Raw genomic sequence first — 21413 nt, forward strand, 5'->3', positions numbered from 1 at the left:
GGTCTATAAAGAAGCATTCAAAATATGCATGTATCTGTATTTGTTCCAAATTGTATCAGTGTTTCATCAGAATTTGAATCTATTTTGCATGTTTTTCAAAGTGTAATTTAAATTTATTTCTAGAAGACCGTCCATCAATATTTACTATACAAATGGTGGATGATATACGGATGAAATTCTAGTGACATACTGATGATATATCATCTGTCCATATTACAGATTTGTATTACACATTTTTTCCAGATGCTCAAGTAAAGTTGATCTAAAACATTCCAGGAAGAGGGCAGTCACCAGCATCTTCTACTCAGCCCCCTGCACTTGTTTGATGGATCTTTAACTGAGTGCCATCGAAAAGACAGAGAAAAGCTGCTTGGGGTTTTATCCAAGTTATATAGAGTCCAGTGCCTGATCAATTTTAAAGCTATGAGTCTCTGAAATGCTGTACATCATAGTGTGCTGGAGTGAGAAAGCTTGCTACTTTTTGTAGATCCTTTCACAACTTCCGATTGACCAGCAGCAAACATATGGCAACAGCAGTTAAAGGAGTACTCCACTGGCCAGTGTTCGGAAGTGAATGTTCCAAATGCTGTTTTCACGCTGTGGGGGTCAGCCACACCCCACGTGACATCACGGCCACATCCCCTCATTGCAAGTCTATGGGAGGTAGCGTGACGGCCATCACGCCCCCTCATTGATTTGCATTGAGGGGGCGTGACCATGATTTTATGAGGGGCGTGGCTGACCCCCGCAGCACGAAAACAGCATTCGGAACATATACTTCCGAACACTGGCCAGTGGAGTACCCTTTTCAGGGGAAAAATCAAAGCACCCAAAATTTTTTAAATTATGGAAATAGTTGTTCAAAATGTTCACCTAATTTAGAACATAAAAGATGATGCTTGTCTTTGTAAAGCCAGTAACTTATAACAATGGTGATTTTTTGTTATTCTTTTTTTTATCAATATTCAGATGCCCTGACAGGTTTGATAAGCATCTTGACCGACATTATCTGGAGGTTTACTGGTGATTTCTTAGCACCAGATATTGTTTGTAGAGTAATTCGATACCTGCAGGTAGGTGGTTTTTAAAATATTCTAAAAGATTTGCACTTAATGAGGGTCTGTCACTTAGGGTCCGTATTTTGTGTCAATATTTGTAAGCCAAACCAAAGAGAAAAATAAATAAAGGAAACATTTGCACCTACTGTGTGTTTTTTGGCCCTTTCTTAGTTTTAACTTACAAATACTGGAGCAAAATACTGATCCAAATACAGGCTGGTGTTAAAGCATCAATTGGGTTCCTGAATACATCTTCAAGCTAATATTTTGAAAGACAATTGAAGGAAAACTGTCAGCCCTATCACCCACCCTAAACCCAGAACACTGGGTTATAAAGTGGCTGACCAGTAGTGCACAGAGGGGTCACTTGCTAAATTTCGTTTACTGGTTACGAGGATCCAAAGGTCCATTGTTTAATCCAGTAATTTGCGCTGTGGAAGCGGGCTCCACTGACTGGTCGCCTCTGCCTCCATCAGCCAGCTCATAATACTGCCCCCCACAATTTCATTATTGCAATATTAATTTTCTTTGACTCTACGTTCTAGTGACGTGGAGTCACTGGTCACGTGAACGCTGCGCTCTGTCAGTGCGGCGCATGCCCAGTGATACCGTGCAGAGCGGTCTCAGCAGAGAGAGCTCTCACGTCATCACGACATGAGAGCTGTACGCAATCATCAGGTGCATGCGCTCTGCCGACAGAGCACAGCGCTCACGTGACCGGACGTTAAGTCGAAGATAATGTATATGTAAATTGTGGGGACAGTATTATGAGTTGACCGACGGAGGCAGAGGTGACTAGTCAGCGGGGTCCGCCTCCACAGCGCAAATTACTGGACTAAACAACGGACCTTTGAAAGCCCATATCTCCATAATCAGTGGCCAAAATTTTGTAAGTGAGCCCTCTGTGCACTCCTGGTCACCCACTCTTAAACCCAGTGTTCTGGGTTTAGGGTGGGTGATCGGGCTGACAGTTTTCCTTTAAGATAAAGGGGACAAGGACAGGATGATGCTCACTTGGGGTGAGAAATGGCCTACACAACATCGAGGTTGGGTTCATACCTAGTATTTTGGATGGTATATGGTCCTTATTTTGGAGCTAACTGTGGTCAGTATTTTAGCTAAAACCAGGAATGTGTTCAAAACACAAATAAGGTGTATATTTTTTCATTTAAAAGCAAAATGTCCAGCGCGAATGTGAAGGAACTGGATGTTTATTCCAATAGCCAAAAAGACAAGGAGAACATGACAAGGTGACGCGTTTCGGTCCTAAGGCTGGACCTTAGTCATACACTAGTATACAGTGAGTACAAACCTTATATAGGTGGCCCCTCAAACAACGACCAGTAATCCGGCCGCATCTGAATAGGGTCCTCCTCCTTTTTCCGTGACGTGGGGGTGATAGGTAAAACCCGGAGAAAAGATAAGAAGGTGAGGAGGAAAAAGCGGAGACAAAGAAGGAACCAAGGAAATAAAAATGGAAAAAAGAGAAGAGAAAAGAAAAAACGGGGAAGAAAAGAAAAAAAGGAAAAGGAAAAGAGAGAAAAAGAAGAAAAGGAAAGAAAAAGAAAGGAGAAAAGGAATGAGGACCATGGGTAGTCACCCTCACGTAACAGAAAAAGGTTACAATCTTAGACAATACAAAAATATATAAAAACAGTAAATGTTTATTACATGTAAGTGAAATATTTTAAAAAGGTCAATAATAAAACACATAATCATATTCTAAGACTACTCCCCAAGGGAGAGAAATGAAAGGAATGAGCTATGTTTGAGGTTTCATATGGAAAAAATGTTAAACGATAAACAGTAGACTAGATGGTATTAACATTTTCTGTATAATAAATAAAAAAAATATATAAAAAGATACATAATGTAATAATAATATAGTATATACCAATCACTTTCTCACAAAAGAAAGAATACTGTATCCTATGAAACCATAACATAGATACTTTTACAGGATCAGCAAGTATCCTAATCTATCTGGGACACTGAAACCGGCCAAGGAAAAGGGGGAGAAAAAAGGGGAGAAAAATACAGGGAAATATAATCACAATCTTACCCACAGGGAAAGAACAGCTCTCTCACAATTAACAGACATGGAAGACCTAATTGTCCGCCAGGCGGACAAGGGGGGAGCTGTGGTCATTCTGGACGTTGGTCTGTATGCTAAAATCAATATGTCTATGCTATCTGACATTGATACATACAGGCCCCTCCGGAGTGACCCCACTCAAATTTTCAAACGTGAACTAAGAGCACTTGTGGATCTTGGGGTTAATTATAATATTTTTTCCAAAAAACAGGCGGAATATATGATTGTGGAGGACCCTGTGGTCCCCATTTTCCACCCCTTACCCAAGATCCATAAGTGCACTTTTCCTCCCCCTATGAGGCCTATCGTTGCGGGTATATCTTCCCTCAACGAGCGCCTTTGCGCTTGGGTTGATGCTTCCCTGCAGCCTTTGATTGCACATATGCCGGGATACATCAAGGACACGGGCCATGTTCTACACATGATGAACCAGATAGAGTGGAGAGATTCATACCGATGGATTACAACTGATGTTGTCTCATTATATTCTGTTATCCCCCACTCTCTGGCTCTTCAGGCTTTGACATGGTTCCTTATCACATACTCTGATTATTCCCATACAGTACGAGTACATGTGCTGGTGGGAGAGGGGGACAATCTTCTCCCCATCCAACCCATTTTTGTCGTCCATAGTCTGGTATGGCCGCTACATAGATGATATTCTTATCATCTGGAGTTTTGATGTGGCGGCCATACCGGATTTCTGCACGTACATCAATGAGAATTCTCTTAACTTGAGGTTCACTCTTAATTATGAGGTATCCATGGTAAGTTTTCTTGACTTGCATTTGGTGGGTGACAATGAGAGATGCTGTGTGAAAACTGCTACATATAGTAAAAAAACTGCAGTAAATTCAATATTACATGCGTCCTCTTGCCACCCATCACATGTAACTCGCAACTTGCCCACGGGTGAAATGGTGAGAGCCCGCAGAAATTGTTCGGCCGACCCCGAGTTCAGACGGGAGATATGTGAAATCTCTTCTCGTCTCCAAGCCCGTGGGTATCAGTCTCGGGATATAGAGAGGGGTATCAACATTGCCTCGAATAAGAATAGGGCGTTGTTGATTTCTCCCTCTTGTAACAAGGTACGAGGTATCCAGAAGACCCCTGATTCTCCGGTGGTCTTCTGCACCAAGTACAGTCTTGAATACAAACGGATCTGTAACATCATACACAAATACATGGTAATTGTTTTATGTGATCCTGCCTTTCAAGGGGTGTTCCCTGCAAGATATAAATGTATATCTAGAAGGGCCCCGACTATCGGTCAGAGCATTTCACCCAGTTTATTTTCTACACAGCAGAAACCACAGCCAACCTGGCTACGTTACACAGGGTCCTACAGGTGTGGACATAGCAGGTGCGTGTGTTGCGGTTTTATGCAGAATTCAGATTCGGTGGTTTCGACTACTACGGGCGATACCCATAAAATTAATGCATATATTAATTGCAACACACCGTACGTTGTCTATGTCCTTACCTGCAGAGACTGTAATCTCCAATATGTGGGGTGCAGTTCGACTCCTCTAAAAGTTCGTATCCGAAAACACATCTCGGATATACCCCATTTTAATTCAAGACATATTTCTATGGTCTCCAGGCACATAGCCGAGGTACATGCCGGCAATACGTCATCCCTTATGCTACAGGGGTTGGAACGAGTTAGCCCACCTGTGAGGGGTGGCAATGTCAAGCTCAAACTCCTGGACCGAGAGGTCTATTGGATTTTGAGATTGGACAGTCGCGTCCCTCGGGGCCTTAATAAAAGGATGGACACCATTCTCCACTATTAGGCATGTTGGTCGAGATTCATCTAGCTCTGTTCCTCCTGCTCGCCTTAACATAACACTTATTTATGCATCTATATGGGTACCCCATATTTAAGTTTATATTTATGTTTTGATCTATTTTTGCTCTCTTCATCAAATCGGTGTTGTTATTCTTCTTTATTTTTCCTTTGTTCCTCTCAATCAGGATGCCCATGACCATTCTATTATAGGCTTTCTTTCCTCTTTTTCCCCCGCCCCTCCCCCCAGTTTTTCTCCCCTTTTTTCTCCCCCTTTTCCTTGGCCGGTTTCAGTGTAAGAGTATCTATGTTATGGTTTCATAGGATACAGTATTCTTTCTTTTGTGAGAAAGTGATTGGTATATACTATATTATTATTACATTATGTATCTTTTTATATTTTTTTTTTTATTTATTATACAAAAAATGTTAATACCATCTAGTCTACTGTTTATCGTTTAACATTTTTTCCAAATGAAACCTCAAACATAGCTCCTTCCTTTCATCATTTCTCTCCCTTTGGGGAGTAGTCTTAGAATATGATTATGTGTTTTATTATTGACCTTTTTAAAATATTTCACTTACATGTAATAAACATTTACTGTTTTTATATATTTTTGGATTGTAACCTTTTTCTGTTACGTGAGGGTGACTACCCATGGTCCTCATTCCTTTTCTCCTTTCTTTTTCTTTCCTTTTCTTCTTTTTCTCTCTTTTCCTTTTCCTTTTTTTCTTTTCTTCCCCGTTTTTTCTTTTCTCTTCTCTTTTTTCCATTTTTATTTCCTTGGCTCCTTCTTTGTCTCCGCTTTTTCCTCCTCACCTTCTTATCTTTTCTCCGGGTTTTACCTATCACCCCCACGTCACGGAAAAAGGAGGAGGACCCTATTCAGATGCGGCCGGATTACTGGTCGTTGTTTGAGGGGCCACCTATATAAGGTTTGTACTCACTGTATACTAGTGTATGACTAAGGTCCAGCCTTAGGACCAAAACGCGTCACCTTGTCATGTTCTCCTTGTCTTTTTGGCTATTGGTATAAACATCCAGTTCCTTCACATTCGCGCTGGACATTTTGCTTTTACTTGTCAGTTCCAGTCGGTGTTGCCCACGCCGGTCCTGGCGCGACGGGCTGAGGGAGTGAGCTGGACTATACACTTCTTTGTCTGCATATTTTTTCATTATCATTTTCTCTGTGTTGACTGCTCAAGTATTCCAAAATGAGTGTGAACCCAGTGGTGCCTCCATTGGTCACCGCTTGTGGGCATGTGTGGTGAGGGTGTGATGAAGGCAGATGGAATTACCCTAGGGGCAGATGGCATTAACCCCTTGTGTTCATGATGCCAGGGCGTGGTTTAACCTCTTCACCACCCGAAGGTATACCACTGGATCATGGGCTAGGCACGGGGGCAAATAATGACTCCGACGCCAAGTTACGGAACAACGTCCGCTTTACTGAGTTAGACAGGTGTTAACAAGTCTTAACAACTTAGCCAGACTCAAGGTGGTGACCAGTGACTTCAGAGACCTCAGGGCTCACTGGGACTTGCAGTTGACTTGGACAATTTGATGCAGGGCCACGCTGACTTGACACAGATTGATCTTGACTGACTGGACTGGGACTGACTAGACAGACTTCACCCCCTTTGTAGCTTACTAGGTTATGACATTTTTCTGTTGGGTAGTGGACTTTTGGATGTGTGGCTGGGTGGTAGGCTTCAGGCCTCCTCAGGACACCAGACACTCTCTTGGGACTTGACCTTACTGTACTCAGCAAAGACTTGGACTAAGAGACTGAACTAGCTCCACCCAGGGTTTATATGGGGGAGACTCGGGAGGAGTCCCATAGGTCACCTTGTAGGTCACATGGTCACTGGTACCTTCCTTGGTTACAACACATGACAACAGTATTTAAAGCTACATAACACTATATACACTTTACATTGATTATTATAGGCATTCAACACTATTCACAGAACATTCGTACAGGGGGGGAGCCCAGGGGTCAATGAATAGCGTAAGCCTAATAGGGCAGCAATTTTACCGGGGTGCAACTCCTGTACTGGGACACCACACATGGTTTCATTGGCATTCCAATACCTTTGACCTTGGGCAAAGCCCAAAGTCACAAACCCCTTGTTAACTTCCCAACCCTAAAACTTAACCTTTATTAGGTACAATATTAACATGAATTAGTGAGTATTCCTTAAAACCACAGGTCCTGTATACACTGATTCCTTATATTATGTATAAATGGATCATTTGCACATGGTCTGGTTGCACAGTACCACATATAACAGTGGTCTGCAGTCCCACTGTATATTGGATGTTGTAGGGGTCTGCTGTTTAAAAAAAAAAAAAAAAAAAAAAACACATATACCCCTTCTACATGTTTTGTTCCTACCACCAGCTCTATATTTATATGAAATTATGGTCCTCCCCTTAGGTTAGTCAACCAGTCACCTATAAGCAGTCTCAATTACTTACCCTTGAGATGTGAGTTCATCCCCAGTCGCTACTATTCCACCTATTACTGTCCGTAAACAAATCACTGCATCAGGATTAGCCATCTGACGCATATGCTGTGCCACACTGTCCGACAGTAATTTATGTCCTCCTCCAATTGCTGGAGGTATCTCTGTGTTGTCATCATACCTCACCCAGGGAGTGCTCCGTTGTCTGCGTAAGCGCAGATGGATCCATCCGGTGCCCAATTCATGCGCATGTGCATCCATCCTCCATTTCTGACATAGTCTCGCAGATGAGGAAATCCTCCAGCATGTATGTGTGTACTCAAAAAGTACAATAAGAAATGCAATATTAGGATTGAATCAGGGGATATTATAATAGTTAGTTCGTACAGGGAGTACTGATAATATTAGATCTGGACAGAATTGTGATTATGTACAATAATAGATAGTTCTTGCTAGCGACATATCCCAAGAATAACTAAATAAATGTTAATCATCACTATATCAATTATATGTCACTCAGATGGCCACTCAGATGGCCACTCATAGAAAATATGTGATTAAATATGTATTCTACTTATTATGAATTAGGATCCCACATGAACCATGTCAAGATGGGAAATAGCTGTCACGTACCGGCAGGACTGGTAGTGGATCCTCTGGACCAGAGAGGCGATGGCGCGGGTTGTACCAGAGGACCAGTTCTAAGTGGTTATTGGTTTTCACCAGAGCCCGCAGCAAGGCGGGATGGTCTTGCTGCGGCGGTAACCACTCGGTCGTATCCTCCAGTAGCAACTCAACCTCTCTGGCAGCTGATATGGCGTGGTACACAGGGAGCAGGCAGGAGCGTAGTCGGACGTAGCAGAGGTCAGGGCAGGCGGCAAGGGATCAAAGGCGAGTAGGCGGTAGCAACGGGTTCGGCAACAGGCAAGGCAATACACACAATAGGAACGCTTTCTCAGAGGCACAAGGGCACAAAGATCCGGCAAGGGCAGGAAGGGGCAGGTGCCTTTTATTGGGAAGGCAGGGGAAGTGAGGAACCAGCGCACCAATTACCGGTGCGCTGGCCCTTTAAATTTACTGAAGGTGGCGCACGCGTGCGCCCTAGAGAGCGGGGCCACGCGCCGGGAGGCCGAGATGGATGGCGCAAGGAGCAGGGGGCCAGGTAAGTGGAACTGGGACGCGGCGCGTGAATGGGGGCCAGCCGTCATGGCAGCCGCGTCCCCGACACAAAGGAACCCGGGCTCCCGGTCAGTGTGACTGACCAGGAGACGCCGGGATCCCGGGGCAGAAGGCCGAGGGGGCGGACGCTCCGGTCCAGGGACGGAGACCGGAGCGCACGCTGTAACAATGGCTAGAGGAAATATTCCCTTCATGTAACTAAAACAATGATATCATACCCATTTTAAGACCGATTCAAATGTGTAAGTCAGAGTCACTTAATCAGAACATAATAATCCATCTATACTCAATCAAACATGCTCGGTCAACCTATGACATCATAATAGTATTCCACCATAATCGCATTCCTAGATCTCATGAAGATTGAACAATGTGTGCCAGCCAAGTAATATCCTATTACTGATGTAGATATGCTTCAGATTGGTAAATCTAAGGGAACTGGATAGTAAAATTACAGAAAAAAATGTATGTGTTTAAATTAAAGATACATAATGCGCTTTACTTCAGGTAAGTATATCTGGTAGAACAAGACTTCAGGTAAGTATATCTAATAGGGCTAGGTAGCCTGCGGATGCTGGCAGAATAAACCATCAGTAACAGGATGTGGGACCTGGACAGAAGGGCCTTACATTAATTTTGGTAACAGTGGTGATGACATAGACACGGGGTGTTCATCTACACGCCCGACCTCCGTTCCTAGCAGGCTACCTACTGCATCCAGTGGACTAAACTCACAGGCCATCATCTGTGCCTTATTCGGGAAAGTTACCCCTTTAGTGCTTGGCATCATGCCGCTCCTAGGATTCTGGGGAGCACCAGTCAAGCACTATATCTCCTTTGCATAATTGAGTCCCATGCCCTCTATCCTTTTATCCACACAATACTGTACTTCTATATCATGAATGTTAACATAACTGTAACCAAAACAGTATTTTCAGCATAATCCCTGAAGAGCTGACTGTGGTAATACAGTATAGCCAAACGCGTCAAATTTGCTTGTTATATTAAACACTACCAAAGGGTAATACCCATGGTTCTGTATGTCATATTATATCTGTTTATATGACAACTTTGTCTATTATATGAAACTTCATTGTGGGGCTAAGCCTGACTATAGGCCAATGTTTGCTTAAAACGTACCCGTCAGATCCAACAATAATTTTTTTTTTTAAATATATCACTCAGTACCTAATCCTGACCATGTACATGTAATTTTTATGTGTCTAGCACCTTTATTTATTTTTATTACACTTTTAATTTAGCTCACTAGTCTGAATTCCTCTCAAAGGGAGGGAGTGTGGCCTCACTGAAGGTCTCCAACGCCCTCCCACAGTATAATATCTGCTCACATCTCCCCTAACATTAGGAAAACTACAATTTCCAGCTTGTCCTCACTGACAGTAGCGGGACACAAGCTGACAGTGGGAGGATTTTTCCTCCAGCTGTGAGCCCTGCGCTCACAGCTGTCAATCATGGAAGTGTGTCCATGACATAGGAGATGAAGCATGGACACAGCAGGACTAGTATATGTTCAAGCAGGCGGGGGGGGGGGGGGGGGGGCAGTTGTTTAACTTTGTTTTGACTTTTCCGGTATGAAATACTGAAAATTTTCTAATGAAAGCAATTGCAAAACCTATTGGTTTTGCATGCTTTAAAACATATCAAAAGTTTTTGTATCTGGCAGTGCCCATTTAAGTTACAATGCGCTATGTCAATGTGATACAGAAATCTGCTTATGGATAGGGAGTTATCAATGGCACAAGGTTGGATGTATTATAAGGTCCTGTGTCTATGTAACCTTTTTTGAGAATACCATGTCATCAGGAGTGAGTTAGGAGGTTCCGGTGTAGGCTCAAGTCACAAGGACTAAAGACCTGTATTGAGGCAGGTGTTTTCTAAACCAGGGTAAGAGAGGGCCTCCCAGACATTAGCCCATAATCTTCCCATATACAACATTGTTATCTATATGCACTAAAAGACTTCAACGGGGGTGTCGGCTTAGAAAGGCGCAGGTCACAGGACAATCAAGGTAGGTAAAAGCAAGGGTAGTTTATTCTCCCAGCATGCAACGCGTTTCACTGCATCTGCAGCTTCATCAGGCATAACAAGAGACACATGGATGGTGAATTTATCAGGATGGTGAGAGAACACCTCAGAGAAAAGTGGGAGGGGTGAAGAAGGAGAGGAAGGAGGGAAGAATGACATGAAAAAAAGAGAGACAGTCCTCTCGACCAGCGGACAAACTCAGCATTTACAATAAATTGTACAAACAGTATAAAAATGATAAAAATGAAAAATTATGTATAAATATATATATAAAATTATGCAGATAAATAATCAATGAGAGGATAGAGAAGGGTCGAAAAATTTTTTATCGAGCATTCTCTATGGTCTCATTCAGACCATGCGGTATTAAAGTGGACAATGAAAATATCCAATAGGATTCGCGGTTAATTAAATATTGAAAACGATTGGGTTTAGAAGGTGGAACAGATTCTAAAATAATTAAACGAAGAGATGATATGTCGCTTTTGTGAACATGAGTGAAATGACACGACACACTATGGAGTGTGAATTTGTTCTTAATATTGGATCTATGTTTAGACATACGGCAACGTACTGTTTGAATAGTGTGACCAATGTATTGTAGATTACAACTGCAAGATAGTAAATATATTGCATATTGAGTATTACAGTTTAAATATTGCTGAATTTTAAAAGATTTTTTTGTGTAAGAAGAGAAAAAATTATCAATAAATGGGTCCATCATATTACAACATAAACAACGAATCCTATTGCACGGTGAACAACCAAAAGGAGAGGATGGAATGGACATATCAATAGATGAAATATTTTTTAATCTATTGGGGGCCAATAAATTTTGAAGATTTTTAGATCTTCTATAAGTAATGCCCGGATTCGAGGGGACTATATCCTTGAGGATCGGATCACTCCGAATAATATGCCAATTTTTCTTCAAAATCTTGTGTATTAGGGGAGCCGCTCTGTTGTAATTAGTGATGAAGTTGTATTTGAAATGATTATTTTCTTTTTTATTATTATTTTTGGTCAAGTTTACCTGTGTTTTATTTTTCACACTGTGATATGCTTGGGATAAAATTGAACTTGGATAGCCCTTAGATAAGAAACGTTGTTTTAATATTTGTGCCTGTAAAGAAAAATCATGATCAGTGGTGCAATTTTTACGTATTCTAAGGTATTGACCATAAGGGACGCCTTTAAGCCAACTGGGATAGTGAGCACTGGTGTAATCTAAAAAACTATTAACATCGACGGATTTAAAATGAGTTCTGGTCTGTATTTGTCCCATGTTGTTGACTATTTCCAAATCTAAAAAAGTAATACTGGTAGTTGAAAAATTTATTGTAAATTGTAGACCCCAGGAATTAGAATTTAAATAATTAACAAAGTCATGAGCTTGTTTTTCTGTACCTGTCCAAAGGAAAAATAAACCATCAATATAACGCCGGAAAAATAATATGTGAGGTGAAAAAATCAGAGACTGTGCTATGTGGACGGCCTCAAAAGCCCCCATAAATATCATTACTATAAAAATCAATATCTTGTTTTTTAATGTGATTAAATTCAGTCATAACAACAGAATAAAACGTATCTAAATAATTCCCCCGATGGTGCAGTGGGTAAAATGATGAACTTGATGTAACATTTATATGTTTAAAAGGTATGGTGTCAGTGATTGGTTTATCAGTTTGAACAAAAGGAGGAAGGGATTCTTCAGCCTTGTTCACATTGTGCTGGATCGAAAAATGTCTGGTAAGAGTGAGTTTTCTAATATACTGGTTAAGATCAAGAAACAATTGGAATTGATTAGGATTAGTCCTCGGACAAAAGGATAATCCCTTAGAGAGAAGATCCATTTCATTATTTGCCAATATATACAATGAAAGATTAAATAATTTTATTTTTAATTTTTGAGGGCAGATGGACTTATGTTTTTTAGATTGTCCTCCTCTGCATCCTCTATATGATTTTTTCTTTTTAGGGATGACTTCTGTGACTGAGTTTGGCTGAGGGGGGGAAAATAATGAGTGATGTGTTGTGGGAGGGAATGGTAACCTGCGCCTTTCTAAGCCGACACCCCCGTTGAAGTCTTTTTCTGCATTACCTCCTGTTCTGGTGGCTCGGCTGTGGACACTTTATGCGCTCACCATTGTTGTGTATGGGGGTACACAACAACACCAGGTGAGCCTCCTTGTCAGTATATACCTCTCCACCTCACAGGTCTCTCATTTATCACACCATGGAGCGCTGTATCTCTTGTCTTTTCTAGTTATCTATATGCACTGACTCGGTTTTTGTGTTATGTTCCTTGTTTATACAATATGGGTCTGTTTTTCAAGTGACCTGTCACTGATAGCACTACATGCTGTGTGACACACAATAAATCATTACCATGGAAAATGTTGTTTCTATAGATTTTTAGAATAGCCTTAAATATTCCATATTATCCTGATAAGTAACATTCCTAAAAGTTACGCCTATGCAACAATAGGGCTAGGTAGTAAAATTACACTCACTGTAAATTAAATCTGAAAGCTATATTTGTCATTTTTCCTTTATCATATATTAATATTAAAGAAATGCTGCCTGTGAAAATCCCTCATTAAGGCCTCTAGGTGAGAGGCTTTTCAGTCTATAGATCCATCTGGCTTGTTCTTGCAGGAGCATCTTATCAATATTGCCTTTTCTCAGACCTAATTTAACTTGGCACACTCCCCAGAATTGAAGACCAAATGGTCTATTTCTATGCACTGCATGCATATGCCTAGCAATCGGTTTCTGTGCCAGTACTGATGTTGCTCAAATGTTGGCAAATTCGCCGCCTAAATTCCTGAGTGGTTTTACCCACATACAATTTTGGACAACCACAACAGGCAATATAGCCAATGTTTTTGCCCTACAATTAATACATTGTCTGACTTCATATTCACGTTGGTCTACCAGATGTCTAAATTTTTTTAGTTTTAGGTAGATACTGACAAAAGTTGTAATGACCACAACCATATGATCCTATTGTCTCATTACATAGTAAATTCAATGGTCTAATTTCTTGCGATAGATGACTCCGCATTAGTAAATTATTTAAATAAGGTCCTTTGGGGAAGGTTATATTTGGTCTTCCACACACAACATCACTTTCTTTCACTGGTCCTGGCATGATTATATGCCCTCTTTAAATATTTCCTTGGGTATCCCCTCTGTTTTGGGGATTTTGCATTGATGACGTCCTGATTTTGTGGCATGGTGATGGGCCTTTTTTCTCAGTTTGTTACAGCACTTAAAGGACATCTGCAGTGCTGGGCAAAAAAACTTTTTTTTACCTCATTTAATAGGTCTTTGAAAGACCTTTCCAACGATGTCTCCCCCATCAAAATTGGCCCAGTCTTTCTCCCGTTATCAGCACACGAATTACGGAGGAGAAGTGAAAATAAAACTACATCTCCCATCATGCCTTGGGCTTACTTCCTGTAAGCTGCTGCCCTCCCCCTGTTCTATCCCCCCGAGCAAATTATTATATTGTAACGCCCACATCTCCCTTCCCTATGCATACACCCTCCCCTTCTGCTCATCTCCCCCTCCCCATGCTGGCTCCTGTCCAGTGATGAAGCAGCTGCCTCCGTGCTCACTGTAGTGTGGACACTGGAGAGGGGATAGTGAAAGTAAAAATGGTAAAAAAAAACATAATTGTTTGTCTATAAAACTGTCCTGATAGGGGTCCCTCCATCTTTTTCACAACTACAACTCCAACCATGCCCAGTTATTTTATATGCTGTTCGGGCATGCTGGGAATTCCAGTGGTGCCTCCAGCTGTTGCAAGACTACAAATCCCAGCATGCCCTGTCAGCTTTCTGCTGTATGTGCATGCTTGGAGTTGCAGAGGTGACTCCAGCTGTTGCAAGACTACAAATCCCAGCATGCCGTGTCAGCTTTCTGCTGTTTGAGTGTATAAAGGAGTTGTAGTTCACCAACACCTCTACTGTATCAGGAGACTCCTGGGAGTTGTAGTTCACCAACACCTCTATTGTATCTCTGTAGTCTCCTGGGAGTTGTAGTTCACCAACACCTCTATTGTATCTCTGTAGTCTCCTGGGGGTTGTAGTTCATCAACACCTATATTGTATCTCTGTAGTCTCCTGGGAGTTGTAGTTCACGAACACCTCTATTGTATCTCTGTAGTCTCCTGGGAGTTGTAGTTCACCAACACCTATATTGTATCTCTGTAGTCTCCTGGGAGTTGTAGTTCACCAACACCTATATTGTATCTCTGTAGTCTCCTGGGAGTTGTAGTTCACCAACACCTCTATTGTATCTCTGTAGTCTCCTGGGAGTTGTAGTTCACCAACACCTCTATTGTACCTCTGTAGTCTCCTGGGTGTTGTAGTTCACCAACACCTATATTGTACCTCTGTAGTCTCCTGGGAGTTGTAGTTCACCAACACCTCTATTGTATCTCTATAGTCTCCTGGGAGTTGTAGTTCACCAACACCTATATTGTATCTCTGCAGTCTCCTGGGAGTTGTAGTTCACCAACACCTCTATTGTATCTCTGTAGTCTCCTGGGAGTTGTAGTTCACCAACACCTCTATTGTATCTCTGTAGTCTCCTGGGGGTTGTAGTTCACCAACACCTCTATTGTATCAGGAGACTCCTGGGGGTTGTAGTTCACCAACACCTATATTGTATCTCTGCAGTCTCCTGGGAGTTGTAGTTCACCAACACCTCTATTGTATCTCTGTAGTCTCCTGGGAGTTGTAGTTCACCAACACCTCTATTGTATCTCTGTAGTCTCCTGGGAGTTGTAGTTCACCAACACCTCTATTGTATCTCTGTAGTCTCCTGGGAGTTGTAGTTCACCAACACCTATATTGTATCTCTGCAGTCTCCTGGGAGTTGTAGTTCATCAACACCTATATTGTATCTCTGTAGTCTCCTGGGAGTTGTAGTTCACCAACACCTATATTGTATCTCTGTAGTCTCCTGGGAGTTGTAGTTCATCAACACCTATATTGTATCTCTGTAGTCTCCTGGGAGTTGTAGTTCACCAACACCTATATTGTATCTCTGTAGTCTCCTGGGAGTTGTAGTTCATCAACTCCTCTATTGTATCTCTGTAGTCTCCTGGCTGGGAGTTGTAGTTCACCAACACCTGTATTGTATCTCTGTAGTCTCCTGGGAGTTGTATGTCACCAACACCTCTATTGTATCTCTGTAGTCTCCTGGGGGTTGTAGTTCACCAACACCTATATTGTATCTCTGTAGTCTCCTGGGAGTTGTAGTTCACAAACACCTCTATTGTATCTCTGTAGTCTCCTGGGAGTTGTAGTTCATACACCAGTGTTTCCCAACCAGGGTGCCTCCAGATGTTGCAAAACTACTACTCCCAGCATTCCCTGGTTGGGAAACATTGGCATACACACACACATAACAGGGACTACAACTCCCAGCATGTGTCATTCAGTAGCCCCCCCCCCCCCTCACACACAGAATCATCTCCAGTATGATATTTATTCCCTGTAGTCTATACACCACCAGCCCGTGCAGTGTAATATGTCTCCTTCACACACACGTCCTCCCCTCCCCCCTCCCTGCTCTGTGGTTTGCTCTGTGTTTCCCCCATGAAAACTTGAAACCTCCCCGTGATAAGTGAGGTCCTATGTAGACAGAGCAGGGGAGGGGGGAGGAGCTGTGGACGTCCTCATTCTCCCCCTGCTTGAATCTTACAGATAGGGGCGTTTCTGAGGATGAGCCTATGGCTGCCTCAGAAAGCACCCGCTCATGCATATGTATAAGCAGGGAGGAGCTGACAGAGGCTAGGGGGAGCACAAACACTGCTGGGAGGAAGAGATCTCCGTCCCCAAGATGGCGGCTGCAATGTAATGAATAGGGGACGGACGCAGGACTACTGGGCTATGCTGGCAACTCTAATATCTCAGAAACAGCTGCATATAGGTAAATAGAACTAATTGACTGAATTGTATAACTTTTGTTTGGGGAACATTTGGGCAGGGATTTCTGACCACTACAGTTGTCCTTTAATGACAATGACATTGGTATGTCAGTTAAATGACCAGACCAATTTCTTGGATTTACAAATATATGTTGATGAAAACAAATATCTACAAATCACAATTTACAGGAAAGCACTGGGATAGTTGGCACCCACTATAATCAAAGAAGTATCCCAACTGACCAATACCTCAGGGCCAAGAGGAACTGCTCTGAGAAATATTTAAAGAGGGCATATAATCATGCTAGGACCAGTGAAAGAACCGATCTTCTCAGAAAAACAGAGATAGCACCACAACAGATGATGCGTTGTATAGGAACATAATGATGGGTATACAGACATAGTCATGCCGATATTACATAAGCACTGGCATCTCCTATAGATGGATCCAGAGTTGATTGATGTTGTGGGTAGAAGACCAAATATAACCTTCTGCCAATGACCTAATTTATGTAATTTACTTGTGCGGAGTCATCTATTGCAAGAAATGAGACCCTCAAATTGGCTATGCAATAAGACAATAGGATCATATAGTTGTGGTCATTGCAACTTCTGTCAGTGTTTAGCTAAAACTAAAAAGTTTATAAATCTGGTAGACCAACGTTAATATGAAGTCAGATCATTTATTAATTGCAGGGGAAAAAAACATTGTCTATATTGCCTGTTGTGGTTGTCTGAAAATATATGTGAGTAAAATTAAAAAGAAATGCTAAAATTAAAAAGAAAACCACAGTTTTGCTCATTTTGGAAGGTTTTGTTTTCACACTGTAAACGTTAAGGTAAAATGATATGTTTTCTTTATTCCGTGGGTTAATATATTTTATATGTTTAGATACTTTTCTATTATTGTACTGCTTTTTTAAAAAAACTTTTCTACAAAACTAGTATGGTTAAAATCACTCTATTTTAACTTCTATAACTTTCAAATTTTTTTGAACACTGTATGAGGGCTCATTTTTTGAACCATGATCTCTAGTTTTTATCGGTTACACTTTTGCTTATATGTAACTTTAAAAAAAATGTTTTAAAAAAAAAGCAGCAATTTTGGCAGTTTACTGTACGGGATCATCAGCATTATAATGTGATAGTTTGGACATTTACACATGTACAGATACCAAATATGTGTGTTAATTCTTTTTTTTTTTATGTTTTATAAGAATAAAAATGGGCCATTACATTTTTTAGGGGGAGGGGCTTTTTTTTAACTATTTTTTTTTACACTTTATGTCCCCATTGAGTTTTCTTAATTTTATTATTTAAGAATTATTTAGGTGGCACTAGGCATGTAAACTCAATCCTTGAGGGAGGGTGAGCCATACTAGTTTCTTATTCAAATAGTTAGGCAAACAGTGCCTACTTTGATGCCATTTTCTGTACTCAGAACTACAGGGTGGGCCACTCGCTTCCAGTATTCGTAGTTTCAGGTGCTGTACATCTCGTATCTTCTCAGCATAGACAATTGCCTTCAGATGACCCCAAAGATAAAAGTCTAAGGGGGTCATATCAACTGGATATGCAAAATTGCTACATGATGATGTGTTTCCCTCTTTATGCACTGAAGCTGGCCCGTTCCCTGAGTTTTTCCAGCAAGAGGGTGCACCACCACATTATGGGTGTCAGGTCCGAGCATTCCTAGATGAACAGTTTCCTGGAAAGTAGACTGGTCATCGTGGGCCAGTTGAATGGCCCCCAATCTCTCGATCTAACCCACTTAGACTTTTTTCTTTGGGGTCATCTGAAGGCAATTGTCTATGCTGTGAAGATACGAGATGTGCAGCACCAGAAAATACATAAATACTGGGAGCCTGTGCTAGCATTTCTCCTGCGGTGTTGCTATCAGTGTGTGAAGAGTGGGAGAAGAGGGTTGCATTGATAATCCAACACAATGGGCAGCACATTGAACACATTTTATAAGTGGTCAGAAACTTGTAAATAACTCATGAAAGAATAAAATTATGTTAAAACCAGGCACATCATTGTTTTTCTTGTGAAATTCTCAATAAGTTTGATGTGTCACATGACCCTCTTCCTCTTGAAAAAACAAAAGTTAGATTAAAAATGTCCGACTTCAAAATGACCGCCATGGTCACCACCCATCTTGACAAGTTTCCCCGCTCACATACACTAATGTGTCACAAACAGGAAGATAATATCACCAACCATTCCCATTTTATTATGGTGTTTCCATATAAATGGCCCACCCTGTAGAGATGAGTGATTTTTGTTTTTTTAAGTTGCTGTTTGGTTTTGCATCTGGCTTCTAATGGAAAATAGGGAGGGGGGACATCACACATTTTTTTTCATATTTTTTAATCTTTTTAACAAAGGGGGCTCTTTCTATTTTATCAGCCAGGTACAAAACTAAACAACCAAACAGGCTTGAAGGTACATGGCTCTTTCCAATACCGGTGCCGGTTAGTGTTAAAGGGGTTCTCCGGTGCTTACACATCTTGTCCCCTATCCAAAGGAGTCCCCCGTTTGTAATCAGTCCCCCGAGCGTGTTCGCTCCGGGACTGATTACAGGCGACCACCAAAACGGCGGCGTGTGATATCACGCCTCCACCCCCGTGTGACATCACGCTCCACCCCTCAATGCAAGCCTACGGGAGGGGGCGTGACAACTATCACGACCCCTTCCGTAGGCTTGCATTGAGGGGCGGAGCGTGACATCACACGGGGGCGGAGGCGTGACGTCACACGCCGCCGGCCCGGTGGTCGCCTGTGTTCAGTCCCGGAGCGAACACGCTCCGGGGACTGATTACAAACGGGGTGCCGCGTGCATGATCCCGGGTTTCCCCAGCGGCGGGACTCCTGCGATCAGGCATCTCATCCCCTTAGATTCAATGTTTATCCGACAGCTCCCCACTAATTAGCCAAAAAAATAAGTAAAAAAAAATACATACACCTTAAAAAAAACACTTTAGTGAAATAAAAACAAAACATTCAAAGCCCCTCATTAACCCTTTTATTAAGTAAAAAAAAAGGGTTCTTGATCAAAGTAGTCCTGGTCTTCTTTACGTGAAACTAAATAAATAAATAAGTAAATACCACACTTATCTTTTCAACATGCTGCTTCTGTCTGGGAAGCCCTATAGCAGTTTGTATTGACGGTAAGCCAATACTGTGTACAGCAGCATCAGCTTGCTGTGTAGTGCTGGGGGGGGGGGGGGGTTTCCCGGTGTGGGGCTGGGAAATCTATTACAGTAAGCTGGGATGCTTACTGTATTTAAGCAACTTTGGCCATAACATATCACTTCAGGTTTGTGTTTATATTGAACAGAATTTTTTTGCAAAGTTTCGACTGAATCCTGATCTACCAAGATCAGTTTGCTAAACGCTTCCTAGAACCTCTTTGAAGGATGTGGAACATGACTGATTTATATAAAGGGCATCTCTGTTTGTGTTTTAAGATTATTAGTTTGGTGGCCCTTAGTCAATTATTCTTCAAAATTATAGCACTGAGTGCCCTTTTTGATGTGCCAGCTATTTTGTATTGATGGCTGTTTTCAACAGCAATCCGTTTGGGGCACTTGATTTTAAAGTAAATGACTATTTATCTACATTATTAAATGATATATAGTGTTTTAGTAAAGAATAAAAAATATTTTCCTGTGAATAAGAAGCTTGCATTTTTCAGTTCTATACACAGGTTGTCTTGTCATCACTTACAGTACTTCAGTCCCTGTTCTATCGGAAATACACACGAATGCGCCAGCATCAAAGAAAGCCTTTCATAATACACACACCAGAGAAAGTGGCCTTTGTAATTCAATTTGGTTTGTTGACACCATACAAAGATATATGACATAGTTGAAGTGAGCCTAGAAAAATGTTTGATTGTTTTATTCTACGGTTTAATTGTTTTCGTATCACAGCAAAAGTAGTATCAGAACATTTTCCCCATCCTGAGCTGTATTTAAAATGTAGAATGTTTAAAGTTTGACAGATATCAAGCTGTAATTATTCAAACCTCTCCAGAGTATGAGATCCATTATTACATGTTCTAATGTACATTTTCCCCTGGTCAAAGGGAATCTACACTATTCTTTTCAGCAGAGAGTGAACGTAGAATCAGACTGACATACTGATTATTATTGTTTCTTACACATTAGAATAGTTTCACACATACCAAAATTTTTCAAAAGAAGTATAATGTTAAATAGAGTTTTAACCCACCTACTTACAGCAGATTTGAGTCATTCAGGAGATTTTCAAACCCTCCATTTGCTGTCACTGTTGCAGAAATGCTCTTAAAGGGGCATTCTGGCTTTAAACATCTTATCCCCTATCCAAAGGATATGGAATAAAATGCATGATTGCAGGGGTCCCACCTCTGGGGACCCCCACGATCTCAATGCAGCCCCTGGCATTCTGTGCCAGTCGCTGCCTCCTAGATGGGGACGTAATGTACCGTCCACTCCCCCTAGTGATGTCACGCCATGCCCCCTCCATTCATGTCACGTCACTTGGGGGTGTGGCCACTATGTCACATTCCCGTCTTGGAGGCAGCACCTGGCACAGAATTCCTTGGGCTGCACCAAGATCACGGGGGTCCCCATTGGCAGGATCTCTGCGATTGTACATCTTATCCTCTATCCTTTGGATAGGGCATAAGATGTATAAAGCCGGAATACCCCTTTAATCTTTACTGTGGATTTCAGTTGTTGTGCTGGATTTGAGCTCTAGAAAACTCCACAGCTCAGAGCAGTTGTAAAAACAAAGGGAAAAAGTACTGTTTGTTGCTATGCATTACTTTTAGGGGATATGCCTTTT

The 21413-nt window shown here is 41.6% G+C and overlaps 1 protein-coding gene across 2 annotated transcripts in view; it reads left to right on the plus strand.

Moving 5' to 3' along the window:
- NPSR1 (neuropeptide S receptor 1) overlaps window positions 1-21413 on the plus strand; it is a 199996-nt gene that overhangs the window by 84681 nt on the left and 93902 nt on the right. For both annotated transcript variants that reach the window (XM_056520441.1, XM_056520440.1), the window contains exon 3: window positions 970-1073. In XM_056520441.1, the coding sequence (XP_056376416.1) occupies window positions 970-1073 (104 nt within the window). The remainder of the gene's footprint in view (window positions 1-969; window positions 1074-21413) is intronic.

This window comes from Hyla sarda, chromosome 5, assembly GCF_029499605.1.
Source record: "Hyla sarda isolate aHylSar1 chromosome 5, aHylSar1.hap1, whole genome shotgun sequence".
Lineage (NCBI taxonomy): Eukaryota > Metazoa > Chordata > Amphibia > Anura > Hylidae > Hyla > Hyla sarda.